This window comes from Meleagris gallopavo, chromosome Z (assembly GCF_905368555.1).
Source record: "Meleagris gallopavo chromosome Z, MGAL_WU_HG_1.1, whole genome shotgun sequence".
NCBI classification, from domain to species: domain Eukaryota; kingdom Metazoa; phylum Chordata; class Aves; order Galliformes; family Phasianidae; genus Meleagris; species Meleagris gallopavo.
In genome coordinates, this window is record NC_139435.1 from 35111130 (window position 1) to 35133019 (window position 21890).

The 21890-nt window shown below is 37.9% G+C and overlaps 1 protein-coding gene across 1 annotated transcript in view; it reads right to left on the minus strand.

Annotated features, from left to right (window-relative positions):
* Positions 1 to 21890, minus strand: part of TRPM3 (transient receptor potential cation channel subfamily M member 3) — a 134791-nt gene that overhangs the window by 60617 nt on the left and 52284 nt on the right. Inside the window, exons 8-9 of the mRNA XM_085214067.1 lie at positions 7933 to 8005; positions 795 to 895 (exon numbers count right to left, since the gene is read on the minus strand). Coding sequence (XP_085070193.1) covers positions 795 to 895; positions 7933 to 8005 — 174 coding nt within the window. The remainder of the gene's footprint in view (positions 1 to 794; positions 896 to 7932; positions 8006 to 21890) is intronic.

The window sequence follows — 21890 nt, forward strand, 5'->3', positions numbered from 1 at the left end:
GTGGGTTTTAAGGGTGAAGATAGGGTCCACCTGGTTTTGCTGGGTGACTTTTACCACTGTAAAAACTGCATCACAAGTTGGGAGTTATGACATTGGAGAATGCTCCTCCACTGCCCCCCACAGAGTTCAACATCCCCTCTTTTTATGGCATTTCTAGAGTAGCTCTGTCCATGGAGGCCTGGTGGACAGTGCTGGTCCTGGACCTCTCCCCACAGCTGGTAGCTGAAGCATAGGATAGGACAGCTGAGAAGCCAGCAGGTCAGGTGGAGCAGCACTAGGGACAATATTAGCACTGCCTCAGAAGCCACAGCTCTCCTGTGGTAATGTCACCTCCCAGTTCTCACATTCCATGTGATGACTTACCACACCTCTGCAGCATCTTTTTGATGTCTGCTCATCATCAACTTCAGTATTTTTAAGTGAAAGACTATAGGATGAAGAGCAGAGATTTTAGTTTACGGCTTGATAATTTAACATGACTGTTAATGGATACTTGTTTTTCTCAGCTTGCAGAATGATTTCTTTATAGTATCGATGTGTTGTTTCCTGTTTTTCTAAAGGTGTGGTTTCAGTGTTGAGGTATCATTAGGTGTCACCATTGCCTTGAATGAATACATTAAAATGTCTGCAACTTTGTCTGTCTGTTGCTGTGTTTGGGAACTTTGTGTTTGATTGGGAACATGATTCAACATAATCCAAACTGTCTTAAAACCACCATTGCCATAAGAATGGACTTAATGTTATGTAAGGTTTAAGGTGTTTTCTGTAGAAGATGTTGCATGTATATACTATACCGGCCACTGCTGCCCGTAAATAAAGATCTGACTGCGAGCGATGTCTACTCTGTTCCAGGCTAAAGCCAGGCTCAGCTGGTCGGGCGCAGATGCGTTAGCTCCTGTGTATACAGAGGGAAGTGTGGGGAGGAAAGGAGGAGACAAAAAAAACAAGACATATTTTAGACACAGCCAAATGCCACCTTGGTAATTCCTTTAAATCAGAAATCTCACAGATGTCACTTCTGCAACTGATCTCATATTAAAATAAAGCCAAACCTTCCCATTATCCCTGGAATTAAATCCCTATTCTCACACCTAAATCTCTCTCTCTCAGATTCTCTCATAGATCTTAATAAGTTCCCTGCAATCTCCTTGAGAATTTACATTTGTGGTGCAGTGAACTGGTTTTTCTCATCTCAGTTGGAAAGCCAGAGAAGAAGCCAGGAGGGATACTGACCTGGTATAGCAATACACATACACACCTACACCCGCATATGTACACACGCACACACTCACGTCCAGCAGTTACAGAAAAGTTGAAATCACACAGGCCAAACCAGTTTAAATAAACATGCAATTTAAGCACCTTTTTAATGCATCCCTGCCTGTATAAGCATAGGAATTCCTCCTCAATTTGGACCTTGGAATCCTGGTGGGACAAATTTCCCTTCACCCAAGTGATATTCTTGTAAAAGAAACCCCACTCAATAGAGCTGCTGTCAAGGCATATCACAAATAATTAGGAATCTATGCAGATGGGCTTGGAGTCATTTGTTTGTGGGAGGGAGTGCATGTTTTCCCCTTAGTTTTAATGGACACTGTGGGACTTCCCTGTCCTGCTGTGCTTTTTTAAATGTTTCACTAAGGATTTCAATGTTATTAACTGATTTGTAATAATAAAGCAGTATTTGTGCTTCAGTGTCACAGTGAGAGCCGGCCTGAGTGAACTGATCAACTGAAAAAATAAGAGGCCCTTCCACTTTAACTACCTACAGGCTCACAGAGATTAGGTGACAGGCTCACTTTTTAAAGGTGTAATACCTCTGCCTTTCTCTTGCCTTCATTATATTTTATGCATTTCAGTACTATTCAAAATCATGTACTGTTCTAGCAGAAAGAGGATTGAAATCAGAGGCATATAAATATATAGCATTATGATACAACTGCTAAAATCCTCAATGTAAGATCAATTCAGCAGACCCTATGGAATCTTAGCCTACGCTTTAATTTCTTAGCTCAAAACTTTTCAGTCAGATCACTTTGCTAAATACTTTGCAATACTTGAAGGAACTACTTAGTACATGGATCATTTGCATTTTATTACAGAAATGAGCTAAGAAGGCAGGTGATGCAAGAGCAGAAAGATAAATAAAAATGAAGAGAAGAAAAGGCAGTGAGAACAGTAAAACACTTTTCTGTGATCAAGAAGGGACAAGAACATCCTTTGGCTAAGACTGAGCTTCAAAAATTCTTATGGGTGATGTCAGTGATATCCAAACCTTCTTAGGTTTCTTATGTAAGTAACATACAGCATTCAAAAACAGTTAATTTGCTGTGGGAAAGGCAAAGGCGTACAGTTTTATTTAAAAAACAAAAAAAAGGGTAAAAATACCCCAATTGGGCATAATAGTATAAAATTAGAATAGAGAGTAAATAATATTCTCCCTCTTTCCAAAGCAAACAACACTACCTCTCAAAACATCCTTGAATCTCCTCCTGCCTGTCTGCATGCCTGCACAAGAAGGGAGCACCTTGGCAGGGTCTCAAATAAGGTCTCTGGAAAGTAGTGGAAGAAGCACATGGGTGAACACCAAAACCCAAGTGCAGTGATGGTGATTCCACCAACCATTCTGCACATATGATGGGGGAGTTCACCTTCTGACTTTGCTAAACTGACTGCATGTTACAGTCTGGGTAGCCAGGGATCCTTCAGGCTTAGAAACCATTTAGAATTGAGAGTGGGTCAGATGGATAGGGAAGGATAAAAGCAGCTCCTTATAGTGTCCTCACTTCAGCCAAAGCTAAAACCAAATCACAAAGACTGCAGGTGAACTTTCTGATCCCCAACAGGGAGCCATCCCCAGTCCGTGCTGAGGAACTTCTGGACTGTTTCATGCTTTAGGAAGGACCCAATTAAAGGATGAGCACAGGGCCCTCTGATGCATAGGAAGGCAGAATTGGCATGAGATACATTCACCAGAATTGCCTTTTTTTTTTTTTTTTTGTAAATGCTTATCAAAGTCCAACTATAATGAGAGAGCAGAAAGCAAGAAGGTGCATATGTGAAATCAGAGGTAAAACTCTTCTAGTTACCGTGGCAGTTCACTTCATGTCTAGCAGAGTGCTGGAAAGATCTAAAAGTTGATAAATACATGGTTTCTCAAGGAGATTTTGTACTTCAGGTCCAAACCAATCTATCAGAGTAGAAGCTGGGGAGTATGGGTCAGGGCTCTGCTCTTCTGAGTGCGAGGTTTTGTTGACAAAAGACTCTTATATCTGTCTCTGTTTTCCCATTTTCCATATATCGTTTTCAGGTCAGTGTGGGTGGTATTAGTGTTCCACAGAAAGAGAATCGAATAAATGATGTTAAACGTTTATACAGAACACCTCCCTCATGGGCCGTGGATGATTGTTTCAATTGATTTTATTTCAGAATGCACCAATGACTTCATCCAAATGAAAAATAATGTATTTCAGCTGTTTCAGGTGAAATTCCACGCAGCGTTTAGAAGTAAAAATAATTCCACTAATAAAAGAAATGCTCTGTTGCATGAACATGAGTGGTACTTTCTTAAAATACTGCCTCATTTCAATCATCTTCACGACTGCATTTGGTGATCCAAAGCATGGATTTGAGTAGGTAAGAACTCCAAAAGTGATTTTGTGAAGATTCGTCTTGGTCATAAGTACCACTGGAATGCACTCAAATAAAAGCTAAAAAACATTTAGGAAATAAAAAGTAAAGTAAATAACATATGTCAGGGGAGATTTAGATTAGATATAAGAAAAAGCTTTTTCTCTCAAGGAGTGGTCAGGCACTAAAAAGTTGAAGAGGCATAAAACTTATCTATATTGGCAGATATGGCTGTTGGAGATTCACTTCCACAAAGCTTTCAAGCACACCAGTGCCCTCTTTGAATTATCATTTAAAGAAAAGAAGTAGACTAGGGGATATAGCAACACAAATTAGCTTTCTGCTCTGCATCTTGGCAGGTCTTAAATTGTCTTCTATCTCACAGACACCAACATCTTTGAAGACAGGGCTGCTTTTCCTGCAAGCACCTTCCTGAAATCTAGCAAATCAATTGGCAGTAATAAAGCTGATAGCAAGAATAACTGTGGGGACAATAACCAGACATTTGGCCTGACTCTGAAACATACTGGACTGAGGTAACATTAATCCTTCCGTGTCAGAGATTTCATGGTTAACAAACTATCATACAATCTTCCAAGACCCTATAATGGCTGCTCAGTGAGCATGAATCATGACTTATTCACAGGCTGAAGGCATCCAGAGACATCAGCTCTGCATTAGTCTAACAAGGCTTACCTCAGAAGGTTACATATGTATACCACAAAGCACCTCTTTTCTGATATTAACGCAACGAAAAGGGTTCTGGAGCACAAGCTGAAATACGAGAGGTATGCTTCAGTCATTGCAACAGTCTCATGGATTGGGATCTTTGATGCCCTTTCACAACACAGATATTTCAGCACTTCTCCATTTGCTGCCTTTAAATTCCCTATCATACACTTTCTGCTCAATTAGCAGGACAAAATACACTACCGTTTGAGTTCCATCTGCTCAAGATAGCACAAACAGTTAAGTTGCATCAATAAATACACTTGCTACAAAATCATGCAATCAGAAATTTACTTCCCACATTTGCATGTCTTTCCAAATGAAAAAAAAAAAGAAAAAAAAGAGGAATTCACAAACCATATGCTGTTGTGACATCTATGCAATATAAATTGATAATCGGTTTGCATGCCATTTTCTGGCTTACTGGAGTTCACTTCCAAGAAAGAGAGATCTGCTGACAAGATTAAACAAGTGACTCACAAAAACAAACAAGGAAATAATCTCACATATTTAGTTCAGAGTCTGGGGCTTGTGGAAAATCTGGGCCAAGAGAATTCCTGCCTTGGCAGTGTGCCTGAGTCAGATTTAAAGAGAATATTTGCTCATTGTATATTTTACACAGCAAGCAGGAAATGATATTATGTGCTTCCCAGTCTTTGTCCTCCTCCTATTCCCTGAACAAATCTCTCACACCAGGGTGGGATCAGTATTGTGTGTCATGAACATAACAGCTGGCAAGAATTGCAAAATCCTCATCAGACTGTGAGGAAGGAACAAATAATCACACACCAGTTTCATGCACCCTTTTCAGATGGTTCTGGAAGGGTGAAAGATATTAATTCCTGAATTTAAACATACACAAATTTCAAAATAATTCAGGTCCACTCTTCAAATCTGCTTACCAGTAAATCAATATGCAAATGGCTCAAAACTGCCAACTCGGATGCCTTGATTGGATGAAAACTCCAACTGTTTATCACCTTGATTTTATATCTGACAGGATATACTCACAGAAAAGCAAGATTTCTTTCAGGTTAGGCCAGAACTTTTGTACAAAGACCTGGTATGGATGAGGACATATGGATTGTCTAAAGACAAGGGATTTCACCTCTGCACACACTGATTAAAAAGTTTGATGGACTTTCATTCCCTGTGATCAAAAATCTCACATTAACAAAATATGAAGTGGAATCTGAGAAATACAATCTTCTTTGAGAAACTCCATAACCAGAAAGTGCTGAGGAGCAGGGAAGAGGAGGCAGGAATTGTAGTTACACTGACTTGAGCAAGATGCTGCTGCCATCAGCAGATTACAAAATCAATTCAGGCAAATATCAAAGGAGGTGTCAACATCACTTATACATTTCCAGGCTCCTTCTGAGATAATATAAGTTCCCTAAGATGTCTTGCATTACTATTATGAAGACAGAAGGAGGTTTGTTTGTTCTGTTGGTTTTACTAAGGAGGAGAATGAACCAGTCAGTAGCAACATGGATACTACAGGTAAGAGAGAACCAGTCACAGACCCAGAAAGCAAACTTAATGCAGCTGCTCATCCAAACATTGCCAAATAATTTTTTGAACAGAGAACAGTCCCTTCAAGGCCTATGATGCTTTTCTTTCAGCTTCCTGGAAGACTGCTTTCAAGGTGGTAAAATTTTTCCAGGGATGCATTTGAATGCTGGGATTCAAATGTTGAGAATATACCTAGAAAAAGTGGAATGACATCTTTAATATAATCTGTATCTGTATGTAATAGGAATCAAAAGCAGTGGTTTTACTGATTGCCTTAAGAACAAATGGCAAGGGAATATGCTTTACATTGAGGATGGCAAAGTAAACTATATTTAAGATAAAGATGAAATCTACAATTAAAACATTTCCAGTGGTGGAAAAGACAAATTTGGTGATGGATGCAATTCTTGTTCCCTTATCTGAATTAGTTCGTTTTTCCTTCCTTCACCTTGTTTTATACTGCTTCTGTGTCAAGACATCCTTCAGATTTAACTACGCAGATGGCTAAAACATATTACTACAGAGTAGCAGCAAAATAGTTGTGTTACTTACAGGCCAAACATTGATATCTTGATCAAAACGAACAAAGAGGAGAAAGTGATACTATTGAAGCCTAAAGAAATAGAAGCCGCTGCAGTAAAATCATTCAAGTTTATTTCTGTGGTGGTATCTATCAGTTTGCAATTATATTTTTAAGGTGGACGGTTCTTGTTTACTCTTCCCATTTAGAATTTTGAGTTAAATGTTTGAAGTGCAATTTTAGAAATGGGATTAAAAATGTGTAAAAGGTAGAATAATAATCTTTCCCCTGGTTAAGTGAAAATTATTCAGACCTTCTCTCTTCTTCTTTTCATAAACTTTTTACAGCTTTCACTGGAAGAAAGTGAGAAGAAAACAGAGCTTTGGAATGAGTAAGATTAGTTTCCATTACCACATCAAAACTCAGCAATTCTATTATTTTTTTGTTATGACTGAAATTCAAACCTGCCACATGGCAGCATGTACCCTTTTACTCCGGCATGGCGATGTCAGCAGGATGATGAAAGCTGCTGAAGAGCCTTGGGAAGCACAACTTTCCCCAGGTACCTTTTGATGTGTACTCCCTAATGATTCTCAGAATGCTTTTTAAAATTGCTTGATATGTCTTGGTCTCTGTTGTTAAAATCAGTACAGCTCGTGCTATGTAACAGAAAACAGTCGACACAACAAGATGACTATGATGACTGATACTTGTAACATGTGGAAATATCATCTGCAGAAATACCATAGAAATAGTTGGGCATGTCCTCCCTGCTCTAGCTTAGATGGATAATCTTTCATCAGATAAGGATGTATACTCCAGAGCTTTAAAAATCTTACCTTTTTCTGTATTTGCACCATGTGATAATATCGTATGATGAACAGAGCGAAGCTAAATGGCATAAGGTTGCCTGACCAGGGTCTATGATGAACTGTGATTAGGAAATATTTTAGCAACAGAAGATTCTTTGTAAGACAATGTTTTAAGAGCATAAATGTAACACTTAACGGCTTAGAAAGCCATCTGAGAACATTAAGGGCAAAATTACTAACACTCCGAAAGCTGAGTTCTCAGCTCTATTTATGGAGGCTGGAGGGAATTCCAGAGCTTCCATACCTTTCTGGGATGACTAGAGATAACATTTTGCAATAATGGTAGTTTTGTCTTAGGAGATAATTTCCACCTGTATTTTCCATTAGCCATTGGACACTATAAACCTGAGAACTTCCTAGACCTAGCTTGTGAGCGCTAATCTTCTGAAGTAACTTCTGATGGAAAACACATTTCTTGTGACACATCAGCAATTGCAGGTGTGAATAAAGACTGAGGAAGGAATAAGAGTAGCTATTTAAACATTAATAAAAGATCTAGATTTGCAGAAAGTGGTTAGAGAATAAAGTATACTTCAATTTCATGGTAGAAATTTATCATCTTGATATGGTACCTACTGCCAATAAATGCAGGTTCCAGCACAGTAGAGACACAAAGTTAATCCATTTGGATTGTCACAGACTCACTGTGAAGTGAAACTCCATTACCTTTCAGTAATGCTGTAAGGATAGCTAAATCAATATCCTGGTGTCCTTCTGATCCCATGCGAAATACTGTGATCTGAAACATTAAAAGACAATACCATTATTGAAACCACAGTAACATTTTTAAGCAGAAATTAAATGAGATCTACAAATCTCAAAATTTCCCCATGGCTACAAAATCATTATCTTACTCAGTTATTTCATGAGAAGCTTGTTATGTGGATTAACATATAACTTTTTTTTTTTTTTTTTTTTTGATGAGATAAAATTCACTGAAGATAAAAGTTGTATTAATGGTCATGTGGAAGAAAAAATTCTCTGTAATACTTACGGGGTGAAATCAGAGATTGTATTTGATTAACATTAGATTTAATGTCCCCACTAGTAGGACGGATTAGGTGTGTTATAGGTTATGGATTTTTACAGTGTATGGCACTGAACAAGATATTTTCAACAAAAAAAATCAACAATCAACATCACGATTCTTATAGCAGAAAGTTATGTACATAATCTGTGCTTCTAACATCTTTAGGCATATGTGGTCAGTGATAGATATTATATATAAGCTTTGAGGCCGTTAGGTAAGATACACAATTCATGAAGAATGAATTTTGTGGGATTGTTCTTTCAAGACAACTTAACTCTTGGTTAAGACTACTCTGAAACATACACAAGTGTAAATCCCCTTGCTCTTTTTGTTCCTATGCAATAGATGCTCCTGGGCCTCTGCTTCTAGAAAGGCAACCAAGACTGCAGTCTTTTGTTACTGTCTTGTCTTTTCTAAGGCATCCTATGTTATCATTTTGATCAGAATAACTGGTAATGTTTTCTCCTTTTGTCATTGTTGACTGCTTCCATAAATTTTTAATTAAATGATACGCTTAATTAGGAATCTTGTAAACATATTTTATACACATATTCAGGAGCATCTGTAGTCCCTAAATTCCTAGATTTCTACTCATTCAGCACCACTGAATTACAGCAGCATCTGTTGGCAACTATCAGTGCACAAAGAACAGTAGAGAGTAATAGGGAGAGAAAACACTGAAAGTGGTCAAGCCTAAGTTTCAGTTTATCGGCTACAATGTTCCTCCAGATTATATTCCAAGAAATTCAGTGCAGCCCTTCTGTTGCACCTATGTTACCTTCATGTGGCCCTGGGAGCCCCACGGTGTTCAGAGGGATGTCATAAATTTTGGCATCGGTGCCTGTAGCACAATGTGCTGGAAACAGATAGGCAAACTGGATACATGGAAACTGTCTTAGATCACTTAATCAACTGATTTAAATGCTGCCTAACATAGTGTGATGCATTTACATCAGGTGCCCTCTCCAGTTCAACTGAACTGGTTTCAAATTAGACTTGGTTTAACCCTCGAAAGAGTTCCTGAGACAAACCTTAAATGCCACCAGTGATATCAGTCATACTTTAATTATTTGCTTTCCTCTCTCCTCCAGAGTCTACAGATGTTTCTGGCTAACCACTTGAAGTCTGTGTTCCTATCACAACTTTTTTTCACCTCGTCAGTGACTGGCAAGAAAGTTTTCCCTGCAGTGCAGTCAGGCTGCTTCTCCACAGTTAGTATGTGAAGAAACACACATTTTTTTCTAAGTATCATCTCAGTACACAGTAACAACATGAGCTGATGAGACCAGCATCTCTTCTGTGTAAGCAAGAAGGAGGAACATCTTCCCTCCCACTGGTAGGTCTGGCAGCTGAGGAAAATATGTGAGCACAGTGTATCCACATAACAGATTGAGTATCAAATTCCTCATCATACTTTGCAATTTCCTATACTATTTTTGCAACAAGAGGCATCTCCATAGCACTGAAGGGATGTGTGGCTGCCTGGCAAGCTGGTGTTGGAAACATGTTGTTTGCAGCTCTGTCCTCCATGGCATCAACACATGGCAAGATGCCCTGCTTGTTCTTTAAGTCCGTATAAAGGAATCTGCCTGTCAGGGCTGAAAATATTGAAATAAGGCAGTTCAGAACATACAGTGGGAGAACAAAATAAATTTCAAACTAAACACGTGCTCAGCGAACTCCCAGCTTAATTAAAAGGCTGCATATAAACTGCAAACACTGAAGAGCTTATCATTACACTAAACCTAAGGGAAGAACTTTGTGTGTACTGGACCATATATAGAACTAAATTTCCAACTTCTCTTTCATCTCTATTCACTTCATCCCTTCCTCCCTCTCAGAAAAAGTCAACCTGCTCTAGCAGAACAAATTGCTGTGGTATGAAAAATAAGATAGAGCCATAAAATTTATTTAAATTTGAATAAAAAAGGTACCTTTAGATAGTAATTGTTACTTTATTAGTATGTGTAAGAGATCTAGCAAAAACCCAAAGGGTAAAATAAAGAAAAAGAAGATAATTAAATTAGAGATGAGCATAGAAAAAGTGTTTGGACTCAAACTAGAGTTCTGATCATTTTGAGGCTTATTCCGAAGACTCAAACAGAAATTAAATCTTAACCAAGGCAAAGTCTCATAGTTATTCCTTTCAAAATGCTCAAAGGTTAGCAGCTCAATGAGTCAAATGATGTCACGGACTTCAGCCTGTTCTGAAAGCACAAAATCTTTCAGGACAGAAACAAGTGTGCTCAGCCTCTCACAGTGGTTCAGGGTAACTCTCCCTCTCCACAACTGCTTTCTCTCCTGTCACAGAACACGAAGAAGATTTATGACAACCTGAAGCATTGTGCTATTCTTATTCACGCACCTTTATTTTTGCAGAAACTTCTCACAGCTAGTTATCTGTCAAATTGTCCCACAGCCTCAACTCAATCTAGAATTTACAGGCTTATCTTTGCCCTGTTATGTTTTCCTACAGTTTGGAGAAAGATTGCTTGTTTCTTCTTTCCACTGTTGTCCTAGAACTTCACCCATGTGTTACTACATTCACAAAGTGGAGAATTTAAAATAGAAACTGCACTGTAGTTCAACAAGTACTGAATTTTCTCACGCATCTCTGAAGATAAAATTTTAATCCTGACCTGCAGTGTTCTTTAGTTACAGTCTTGTTCCCTTGTATCTTTGGAAGTAAATGTTGGAAAGTATTCGAGTTGTCATTGTCTTTGGAATAAATTTTGGAAGATCAGGCTTATAAATTGCAGCATGCTGTCTGATATACCATTTGGATCATCACCACCACTTCTATCTTACCTGGCATAGCCATACTGCTGAAGCTTTTTATTCTTCAGTATCAGGCAGAATATCAAAGCTATGTTTTCAGCCCCCGAACACACTGGAGGAACCCTCAGCATCTCAAACAGACCTGGAATGCATCTCCAATTGAAGCTTTTCACCTGGCTGCTGTCATGACATTCACTAATGAGGAGGGTTGTGTCTGCCCTCTTTCTTTTCTCACAACTTCTTTTAGAAACACAGCCACAAATGCTGCCCCTCTGTTTTTTTGTGTCACGTTTAAACAGAGATAAGCAGTAAAATAAGGAAGCTTTGAAATACACTAAGAGAAAAAGAAAAGTGCACTGCTGGATATAATCCCAGTGTCTAAACCCTCTCTTCACTGTGCCATTGAGAAAGCATGCTTTTACTTAGGAATTCAGTAAGTATGAAGAGACAACAACTGCTCCTAAACCACAGGCTTACTTCTATACTTATGTACCCTTTCTAATTTTTCTAGTGTTCTTTATTTCTTCTAGTTAGAGGAATAAGGATACAGGGACACTTTGTAAAGTATTTATGCAGACTTTGCACTGAGAAATGTTCAGTATCTCCAGGACTCATAAAAAGTCAATCTGTCCCTCGTGCTTGAGGCCTGTTTTTCTGGCATTTTTTTCCTGATTGTAATTTACTCATCTAGTTTCAAGAAACATTAATTTACTTGACATCTTCTGGGTGCCATTTCCCTAAACACTAGCGGATAAATCACTGTTGAAACTGAGAAACAGCACATTGATGCTGTTAAGCCATTTACTGGGGCCATGTTAGAACAGTTTACAGGTGCTACTGCACTAGTGTATACAAAACTGCTGTGCTAAAGGAAAATATCTGGGCCAGTAAACTGAAACCCACTTGATAACACTGAAAATAATAAAACTTTTCATCTTTAAAGAAGAGACATAGTGCCTAAGAGCCATTCATGTTGAAAAAAGATCTGCTTCATGTTTAAGCCAACTGCACTGCTGTTTGAGCCTGTTGTAGTAGCTATAGCCTCCAAAGTATCTTACTGAAAAAAGCAATATAAAAGGCAAAAGAAGACAGTAATTATGCATATGAAATTCAGACCATTACATTATTAAAAACAAAACAAAATACTAAGGCTAAAAAGTAATGTATGCTTAAAACTTGCTTGTCCTAGCAAAAGAAAAACAGAAAAGATGCTGTGGTAGTTAAACTAACGCTAGCCATTCTTTTGCATTGATGTGAAAAAGGGAAGATTAATTTCAGCTCATAAATGTTCTTTACGCTGATCTGATTAAAACTGTTATCTATAAGATAATTTCCTATTTTTTTAAATAGTAATAAAATTTTGGTAGAAAGAAGAACTACATTTGATTTTCTGTTTTTTCTTTTGAACCAGAAAACGATTTCTGCTCAAAGAAGAAAAAACACCCAAAAGTGAAGTATCCTTTTTTTCTCAAGTTTTGGGCCATATTATTACTTCCATGTTGCCAGTAGTTTCAATAGTTGATGCTGAATTCAATTATTTTAGAAGAACATTTTTTGAGAATTGGCCTTTTTTTTTTATTTCCATTTTCCTCCTTTTCTTCCTCAGTGTTCACGCTATTTATTGGCTTGAAATGAGTTTTTCAGATAACTGCCTGAGGCATCTGAGTGAACAAGTGTGACTTCCAATAGCAGCACAAGCATTTTTTAAATATATTTTTTCCTCACATCCTTACAAATACAATAAGGTGATGTTAAAACCCCTTACAAAGAAAAGACTGTTGCACTGTACTGAAGAAAGGGTTAAATCTTAAGATGAAAATGCAACTGAAAGAGGCAAGCAAAAGTGGCTCCAAGTCATTAATAAAGGCTATCTCAACAAATTACAAAAGCAGATCTAAGGGTCATCCAGATTCTTGCTAAATATAGCTCTAAAGTTGTCTTCCTTTTGGTCTGTCCATGGTTATCTATAGGTAAAGTCCAGTAGGCAGCAGACACTTTGTGCTCCTGTGTTTGTGTGAGGCTGAATTTCATATTTACAAGAGAGGGGACCCTCCCGTATAAGATAAGTATGGGAGGAAGATGGTGAACTGGGAGGAGGGGATGACCATCTCTGATGGGCTTCTCTCAGAAGGAGGAGGTTAAGATCCACCAGGCAAAATGTTGTTTTAGTTCTACAATGGAAGGAAAAAGTGGAGGTACCACCAATACAGGAGAAAGCCTCTCATTTAGCTCTGCCAATTCTGCCTCTGTGAAATGGATTTTCCGTTAAAAACAGGAAAAAGACAAAATCAAAATAAAAACAACAAAAATTGCTGGGAAGGTCTTTCCTGTATCTCATTTCTGATTTTATTGAAATACCTTAATGTGAACAGGATTAAAATCCAGGAAAAAACAAACAAACAAACAAAAAAGCAAGCCTAGAAGTGTCCTCATTTTTCCTAAGATAATGTGGTATAGGAAATCACTGAGCTAAAACAGACCTTCTTTGCAAGCACAGAGACTGCGGTACACTGTGCTCCATGTCAGCAATAATTACAGTCCAGCAGGGTAGTAACCTAATTTTCGGGCAAGGCAGGTAGAAAGCAAATAAAGAACCAAAAGAACAAAGGAAAAAGAAGCATGACAGAAAGTGATGGAAAGTGTGGTGAAAGATCAAAAACAACAGATTATCTGATCTGAAACTTCATTAAAAGCAGTCATTAAACTAGCTCTGTTGTATATTTAGTATCATCCTCATTCTCATTTGGCAGATTTCTTTGAATTTCCCTTTTCCTTTGCTCTATGCAGTTTCTTTCTCAGTACGGTCAGTTTAATCTAGCATCATGTATCCTCTTTTTGGTTTACCTTCATGGTGTTATAGCATTGCACTTCTGTGACACAACCAAGCACTACTATTTTAACTAAGAGTGGTAAATATGAACCAGACTTTCAGAAATGAGTGGCACATTGGGAGACACAGATCTTTTACTGACATCCAAGATTTCTCAAGTTTAGTGTGCATGTAAATTTAGAACTTTAGAAGTACAGATCATAGCTGTGAGTATGCAGGTAAGCACTCTTCTCTTGTCAGGCTGGACTGGGCTCCCTGATTCAGCTGCAGGTGTCCCTGTTCATTGCAGAGTGGGACTCAATGTTTTTTAAGGTTCTTTTCCAACTTTAATGAGTCAATGATTCTATGACACTATGAGTATATACATAAGTATCCCCTTAATGGGAGTTGCAAAATCATAAGATCAGCTAAGAAAATATGTATCTAATAGATGCTGAAAATGGAAGATGTTGTCAAACAGAAGTACATGAAATCATAAGTAAGACAACCGCTGGAGGGGTGTGGGCACTGAGACGCTTGGGAGGACATAGATGTGGGTTGTGATGTAGGTTGTGATATCCTAATTGTGAAACTTCTGAATTCTTAGAACCTGGTCCCCCGCCCAGTTTCTGCTGAGCACTGCTTGCACTTATGTGCCTTACAAATTTGGATGAAGCAGAACTATAGAGTATACAGAGGGCAAGACAGTGTGAGGCAGACAAACTGAAGGAAATGAAATCTGACGAGCAATTCACAGAGACCCATGGGCAAAATCCTTGGCACTAAGATATGCTTTACTTTTTATATTCCTCGTTAAACCAGCATTGCTCTGCCATAGTTTGCTGTTTTCAGGCTTAGTTGGATACGTAACTGATAAAACTTCCTTAGTATAAACTGCTATGCACAAACAGGTTCATATTCTGACTGTATGAAGCTGATTTTACCTCTAGAAGGAGAACTAGAGCTGTAGCTAGAGCAGCAGTCACTGTCATCATTAATTGTAAATCTGGGTCATGGGAAGGGAATTCATCTCAAGGAAATTCTTTGCAACTGTTCAAAACAGGATTAGGTGAAAATAATCACGAGATATAAAGGTTATTCCCATCTATCAAAGTATTTGCTTCTTCTTTTAAAGCTTTTTCTAAACAAAAGTAAACCCTCTCTTCCTCGCCCACCATACCACTTTTTTCTAGGACTTATTCTGAAAATTAAACAGGACAGTATAAGGGTCGAGGATTGAATATTAATGGTTATACATCACCAGGCTGCTGTTAGTATTTTAAAATGTACTACTACAGTGAGCACTTTTTGTACAGTAAGGTTAATATCAGCCACTTTAGCTGACTGATGAGAATTAAAATCTGAAATATATACAGGTTTTGGCATTTGTTTGGAGAGAGAGCTAGCAACATCAAATAAGCAAGGAGAATGCACCATTACACTGAGAAGCATTTTACTCCTCTGTTACAGAGACAAGAGATAAAGAAGAAATATCATTCTCTACACCTCAGACTGACAATGCCTGTTGACTAGACAATAGATAGCTGAAGACAGAAGAAAAAGCAGGGTGAGAGTGATGAGAAGAGAGAATGCAGCCAACAACTCTCTCTTTACTTCCTGTATTCATAGCTTCGTCAGAATGCTGCAAATTATTCATGCTTTTAGAGACAGAATTTTTCCTCACTGTCATCTTACTATCACATCAGGAGAAAATACACCATGATTTAAAACTATTCAAAGTGACTTTCTTTCCTTCTATCACCATACAATTTTTGGATGTCCTTCAATCTTACCTACGGTAAACACACTAATTGTTTGTAAGCATCTGGATCAGAAAAAAACACCTCTTTTTCTGAAAAACAAACAAACAAACAAACAAAAAACCCCAAACAAACAACAAAAAACAACCCAAACCAACCAACTCAACAGATGAGGTTATTAATATAATCTGAAACTCCCCTGCTTGAGTGGATAGGTTCAGCAAAACATGCAGTTACTTCCAGAGTATATGTTAACATTTCTAATTTAGTTAGGCCTACCTGAATGTTTTCCCCTGAAAACAAAAATGAATCCATAGTAAAACAAAACATTAAAGGAGGTCAGTTGTTCAAAGCGACAAAACGGCTCAGATAATATGGGAAAACATTTATTTCTTTCTTGCAGTTAATAATCCCGTTTGGCTTTGGGGAAAAGCTGCCTGATTTGGAGGCATAGCAAAGATCAAAGTGAGCGGGTGAGTAGATGGATAATACTAAGGAAGAAAGAGGGTGGCCAAATTGGCTGGCCAATAAGTGAGGAAAGCAGAGGCCGCAGAGACATGAAGGGAGAAGTTTGAATGTGGTCTACAAAGTTTCAAAACTTTTACATTTTCTACTGCTTTGTGGCAGCACTGCGATATTTTACATTTTTCTCTGATCCAATAATTTGTCACAGACTCATTGTCTGGTAACAAGCAAGGAATAAAAAACATCAGCTTATAAGAAAGGCAGCAATTCTGCAAATGAGGAGCCACGTAGGTGCACAAGAAGTCATTTGACAGAAATTACTGTTAGTGTTTGGCTTTCTCTGTAATTGGTAGTTTCGGGCTTTAGTTTCAGACTGAGACAGCTCTGTCAGCCCTTAATGGCTGACAGAGAATGCTATGGAAATGTCAGAGATTTTCCCTGGGTGAAAACTTATATACTTCTTAAGCCTTAAAGCACTGTCAATCCTTTGGGATGGAATATGTTTATTTTCCAGTAGAATATTGATTCCAAGTAGGTTTCGGCAGTAAAAATATTGAAAACAAAGGTCTTTCCTTGTGATTTCATACTGCTGTTACATTAGGCCATTCATCACTCTGTATAGGCAGAGTACCAGTTCCTGATTTTAAAGTTGAAGAAATATGAATAAACATAAATTCTAAGTCACAAAGAATATAAGAAGAGGAATAGAACTTTAGATATCTTCCTTTAGGTTGCTGGGCTGTGCACATCAGCAGATTGTGAAGATAAACACAGATGTGTTTCCACGCAGATTTGCATAGTGAGTACTGTCTGAGAACAACCAGGAAAAAAGAAATGCTTTTGGATGATAAGATGATTGTCATTTTCGTTCACAAATTGTAATCCAACTCCTCCATCACGCCGACCCAGCAAAGAAATGTGGAGTAAATGTCACATTGATCACTATCTCCATCTCTTCTACAAACCAGTGGGTCCTTGATTGGCAAGACACCATATCAAACTATCTTTATAGACTTCCTTCAAAAATTGATCAGTGACTTTTAGGCTGAAAGGGACATCAGTAGTAGAGTGAATAAAACAATAAAGCTTTCTTGTCTAGGTTTTGTTGCCTGAATCCCAAATAGTAGGACTTATGTCAAATTGAACCCTAGTATACTGGAGCATACTGGAGTATACAGGGTCCCCCTTGTTATCCCAAAATTTTGATCCACTAGTGATACAGGAATTGTGCTTCAGTTTCAGCACATACTAAGGAGAAGCCTGAATAAAAAGTTTTTGAAGTGCTTAGCTGCCATGTATACCCATAAAACAACTATTTCTCCCAGAAAGCACTCTTCTTACAAACAGACACCCATGCCATGGACTAGAAAGATGAGAGTCAACTTCTGTCTATGCCTGTGTCTGAACTACTGAGAGAGGCACACACTGGTGGATCTATGTACTCACACAAGTCCCATTAGCTCATTCTGGGAATTTAGCATCAGAAAGCTACTCACAGCCTTATCTCACGTTACTATTGAACTAATATGCCTCTTTTGGCACCTAGCCTTGACTCCGTAGTGTCTTTGCTCTCCTACTAAGCTAACAAGCCTTGGTAGTACAAGTTCTGTGCAAAACATCCAAGTAAGCCAGTGTCATTCTGGGCTTTGACTTAGACAATTTAATGCATAATCCTTCTCTTGCTCAAAGATACTAACTACTGTAAAACTGAATTTTATTTCAAGACAAAGTTTAATTAAAAGCTCACCGCTGAGAGGGATAGATTTAATATTCCGTTTTTTTAAGAGAATGAAATTCCAATTTGGCCATTCCCACTGCTCTATATACTGAAAAATTATGTCTTGCAGGTTATTGCCTTAAACAACATTGTCTGTAAGACATACTCAGATATATATTCTAATGTTAACCTTAAAGAGAAGTGTAGTGATTTGGCTGGATAACTACAGCATTAAGGTTTGGGCCTCTTGGTTCATTTTAAATTTAAATTTCTTATTTTTCTGTGCAGCATCTTCTCAACTGGTCTGACAGTATGTAGGTTCCCAAGCTGCTTCACTATAAATGATGCATGTGTATGCCTATACTGTACTCAGGATTACAATAATATTGTGACAATACACAGAAACCAGGCAACAAAAATATCCATGAATCTTTAGTTTTGCAGCTGGCTTGCTTCTAATACAAAGCAGACAATACTTGGAAAAGGCAGATCAGTTATTATATTTGTAAAGGATGGTAAATTGGCAGATGTTGCTATACGGAGAACCTCCATCTCATGAGGTGAGCTCCTTGTCTATGACTAAGATGTTATAGCAGTAATTAATGGTTCTGCACGCTCCACCTGAAGCTGCAGAAAGTGAAGTTAGAAATTCTAAGAAAGGCAAAAGAAATTACAGCTCCCTAAGCATGACAGAGCTGGGTGGTGAAAAAGGCTAAAGAACATTACATGGTGTGCATACACTGCATTGAATCCTTCCAACTTCCTGATTGCATAAATTAGTCTGTATTATCTTGTGTGGAACTTGATGGTCACATGATAACTTTCTGCCTTGAGTTTCATTATTAGGGTAATAGATGCTTCCACAATCTTATATATTAAGAAGGAAAGAAATGTATTGAATCTGCAAAAAGTTGTAAATTTAAGTAGAAAGTTACATTAGTATCTACAAGATAACTCCATGTGAGACAATTGTGCAGGCAGCATGCACCAAATAAATGAGAAAATGCCCATTTACTGAATATAAATGTAAATAACAGATTAGGAATTTTCTGCAATCCTCTAGATGGTTGATATTAAAAAAGATAGTTGATCTTTGCAGGCTTGTGTGGAAGATGGCATATAATTGTCCAGGATGGATCAAATAACCAAATAATTAAATTGCTTCAACAGTTGGTCTGACATATTTGCACTTTCTGTCTGTAGAAGACCTGCCTCATCTGCCAGCAGCTGAAAAGCAGCTGCTAGGATCAAAAGCTTCCCAAGGCTTCAGTGCAATGCAACAGCTACAACAGTTGCCTTAGTCTTTTTATCTATCTATCTATCTATCTATCTATCTATCTATCTATCTATCTATCTATTTGAGGTAAGTAACTGTTTTGCTTGTTTGTAATTGTTCTCAGAATTTCTAAAATATATACTCTGGCCCTAGTACAGATTTAGTTATCGAAGGAGTCAATGACAAAGTGCAAATAACTTCAGCCGCCTTCTTGGCAGCTGGAGAAATAAAATATGATATTGTCTCCTAAGCAAAAAGGAATCAAATAAGACTTATAGAATGCAAAACTACCTTGTATAATCTTAACACTTACAGCAGAGGTTGCCCTTCATTCTTGTCCAAAAGTGTTGACTCGAAATGACTGGACAGGAGATTTAACTTTCATCACAATTAGGAGAGCTGCCATAGTTTCTGCTGAAGAGGCATTGCCCCTCCATTTGTGCTCAGAGGACTAATAACCATCAGGACACTTCAAATTGGAAATCTCACATAATGTTTGAGAGTTGTTCCAGCAACCTGCAGACTATCAGCTTCTTGATGCTCTGCTGCTCCAGGTACTTACTGCCAAATTACATGCTGTTCACAGCAATTATATGCTTGCAGGAATAATGACTTTTACTGTTTGACAAGCTACCTCTCCCTTTTCTACCTCTTGTATAAAAAAGACTTCATCAGCATGACAAAATCTTAGCCAAAATAATTTGTTTATGAAACTTGATTTCTTTAAAAAATGGGCTAGAATGAACATTCCAACTGTCAAGGACTAAAAAAATAAGGTGGAAATATGCCTGTAACTTCTTAAAAGTCCATTTGATTTAGTTGATAATTAATTCAGAACATATCATATGTATGTTAAACACTTGCATAAGATGCTTGACTAGGATATTACTAATTCTCTGAACCTGCACATCCTGATCAAAAGCGCAAAAGCACGCTGAGTTTTGTAGCCAGTATAGAGAATTGTGAATCATCTAGGTTGGAAAAGACCTTCAAGATCATCATTATTATACAAAATATCTTTTTTTCTTCAAAGTGAGCAACTGTTTTCACAATTCTTAGTACAGAAATTAAAACACACTAGATGATTTTCATAATTTCAATTTATAACATGACCAGGGTAAGCTTTCTCCAGAATCTTCCATAAACATGGACAGGTTTGCGCTCCAGGCTTTTCAACCAGATAAAATAGAAACCCTTCTAGATGAATAAGTCTGGTTGTCAAAATAGAAAAGGAATTGCTAAATCTCTCACTAGCTTCTCAGTATTTTGAGTAAGTAAGCAGGTAAGCTGAATTAAAGCCCTGACTAGTAAGATAATACTAGGGTAAGAATGTTAGCCTTTCAACACAGGTTGCTCATAAACTGCATCTTTGGACTTTGGAGAATTTGGTTCCATCTGTAAAAGTAGCTGTCATGTTCATCACAGTGCACCAAAGCATAAAAATAGCAGAGCACAGAAGAAATGAGGAAAAATTCCCATTACTTGATAACTAGAAACAGAGATGGGATTTTCTTGTTTCTTTTTTAGCAAGAAACTACAAGATCTACACAGAAAGTGATGTCTCCTATTTATTATGTTAGCCCACCATGTCAGAGGTTGACATTGGTGGTATAGCAGTAGAGGCTGGACCTTCCCATCAGTATTCCACTACATGTTATTGCTGTGTGACAGGTGGCAGCAGAGGGGGACTCTGACAGAATGGTTTCTGACATGGAATTGTGTGTGAAGCAAAGGTGTGGAATTAAATTCCTCCATGCGGAAAAAATGGCACCAATTGACATTTACCAGTGCTTGCAGAATGTCTAATGGAGACAAAACAGTGGATGTGAGCACAGTGAGATCACAGGTGCTGCTTTTCAGCAGTGATGGCAGCTGACATCAGAGAGGGGTACCTCTGCTGGTACAGGTTTTTCCAAGTGTGACATGCAGGCTGCTGTACAACACTGGTGAAAATGCAGAGCAAATGGTGGGGACTATTTTGAAAAAAATGTGTTTTGTAGCTGAGAATTTATTATATACCAAAGAGTGTTACTGTGCTCTCAGTAACTGTTGCAGTTTCCAGGGAGACAAATAGAAGGCTTTACCTTCAGAGCAATCTATGTCAAATTGCGCCTGTGGGCTCAATGGATAAACAAGCTCCAGGAATTCACAAGTGCATGCAAACCTATGTCCATTGTCAATACATTCCTTCTGCAAACCCTTGTTGTAATGCTTCTATAGACAAGAATGTTAGTTCAGTTAATGTAAACAGTGAACCTTAAAATATTTAGGGAAATATGTTTAGCAGGCAATTGTCATGTTAACAATAAGAAATCAAACTTAATCAGCATGTAGCACATAGTTAATGTGGTGTTTTTTCATTACTAAGGTATAAAGACTGGACTTGTCTGTTAACTGTCACTATTTAGGAAGCATTAATCTTATGAAAAATCTGTATAAATGCAACAAGTGTGTTTGTTTTCAGTAACATGTACCTTTCCAGCTTGCCAAAGTGTTTTTTCCCCAAAGCCTGCCCAAACAAGCTTTCCTCTTTCTATTCTCTCTGCTCTCCAGATGGACCCAATCTGCTCAATGGAGAGTACATGCTGACTTTTGAGAAATACACATCGTGACTTGGGAACACAGCACTTGAGCAATATGCCAGTCTAAGCTTCAGAATGATTCAATGCTCTTAAAAGAGTGGAGCACCATGTCTTTGTCAGGTAACTCAGAAACCAGAATTACTGTTTTCAAGGGCAAATAGTAAAGCTAATTTATTTATTGAAAGACAGATACTTGCACAGCTCGAA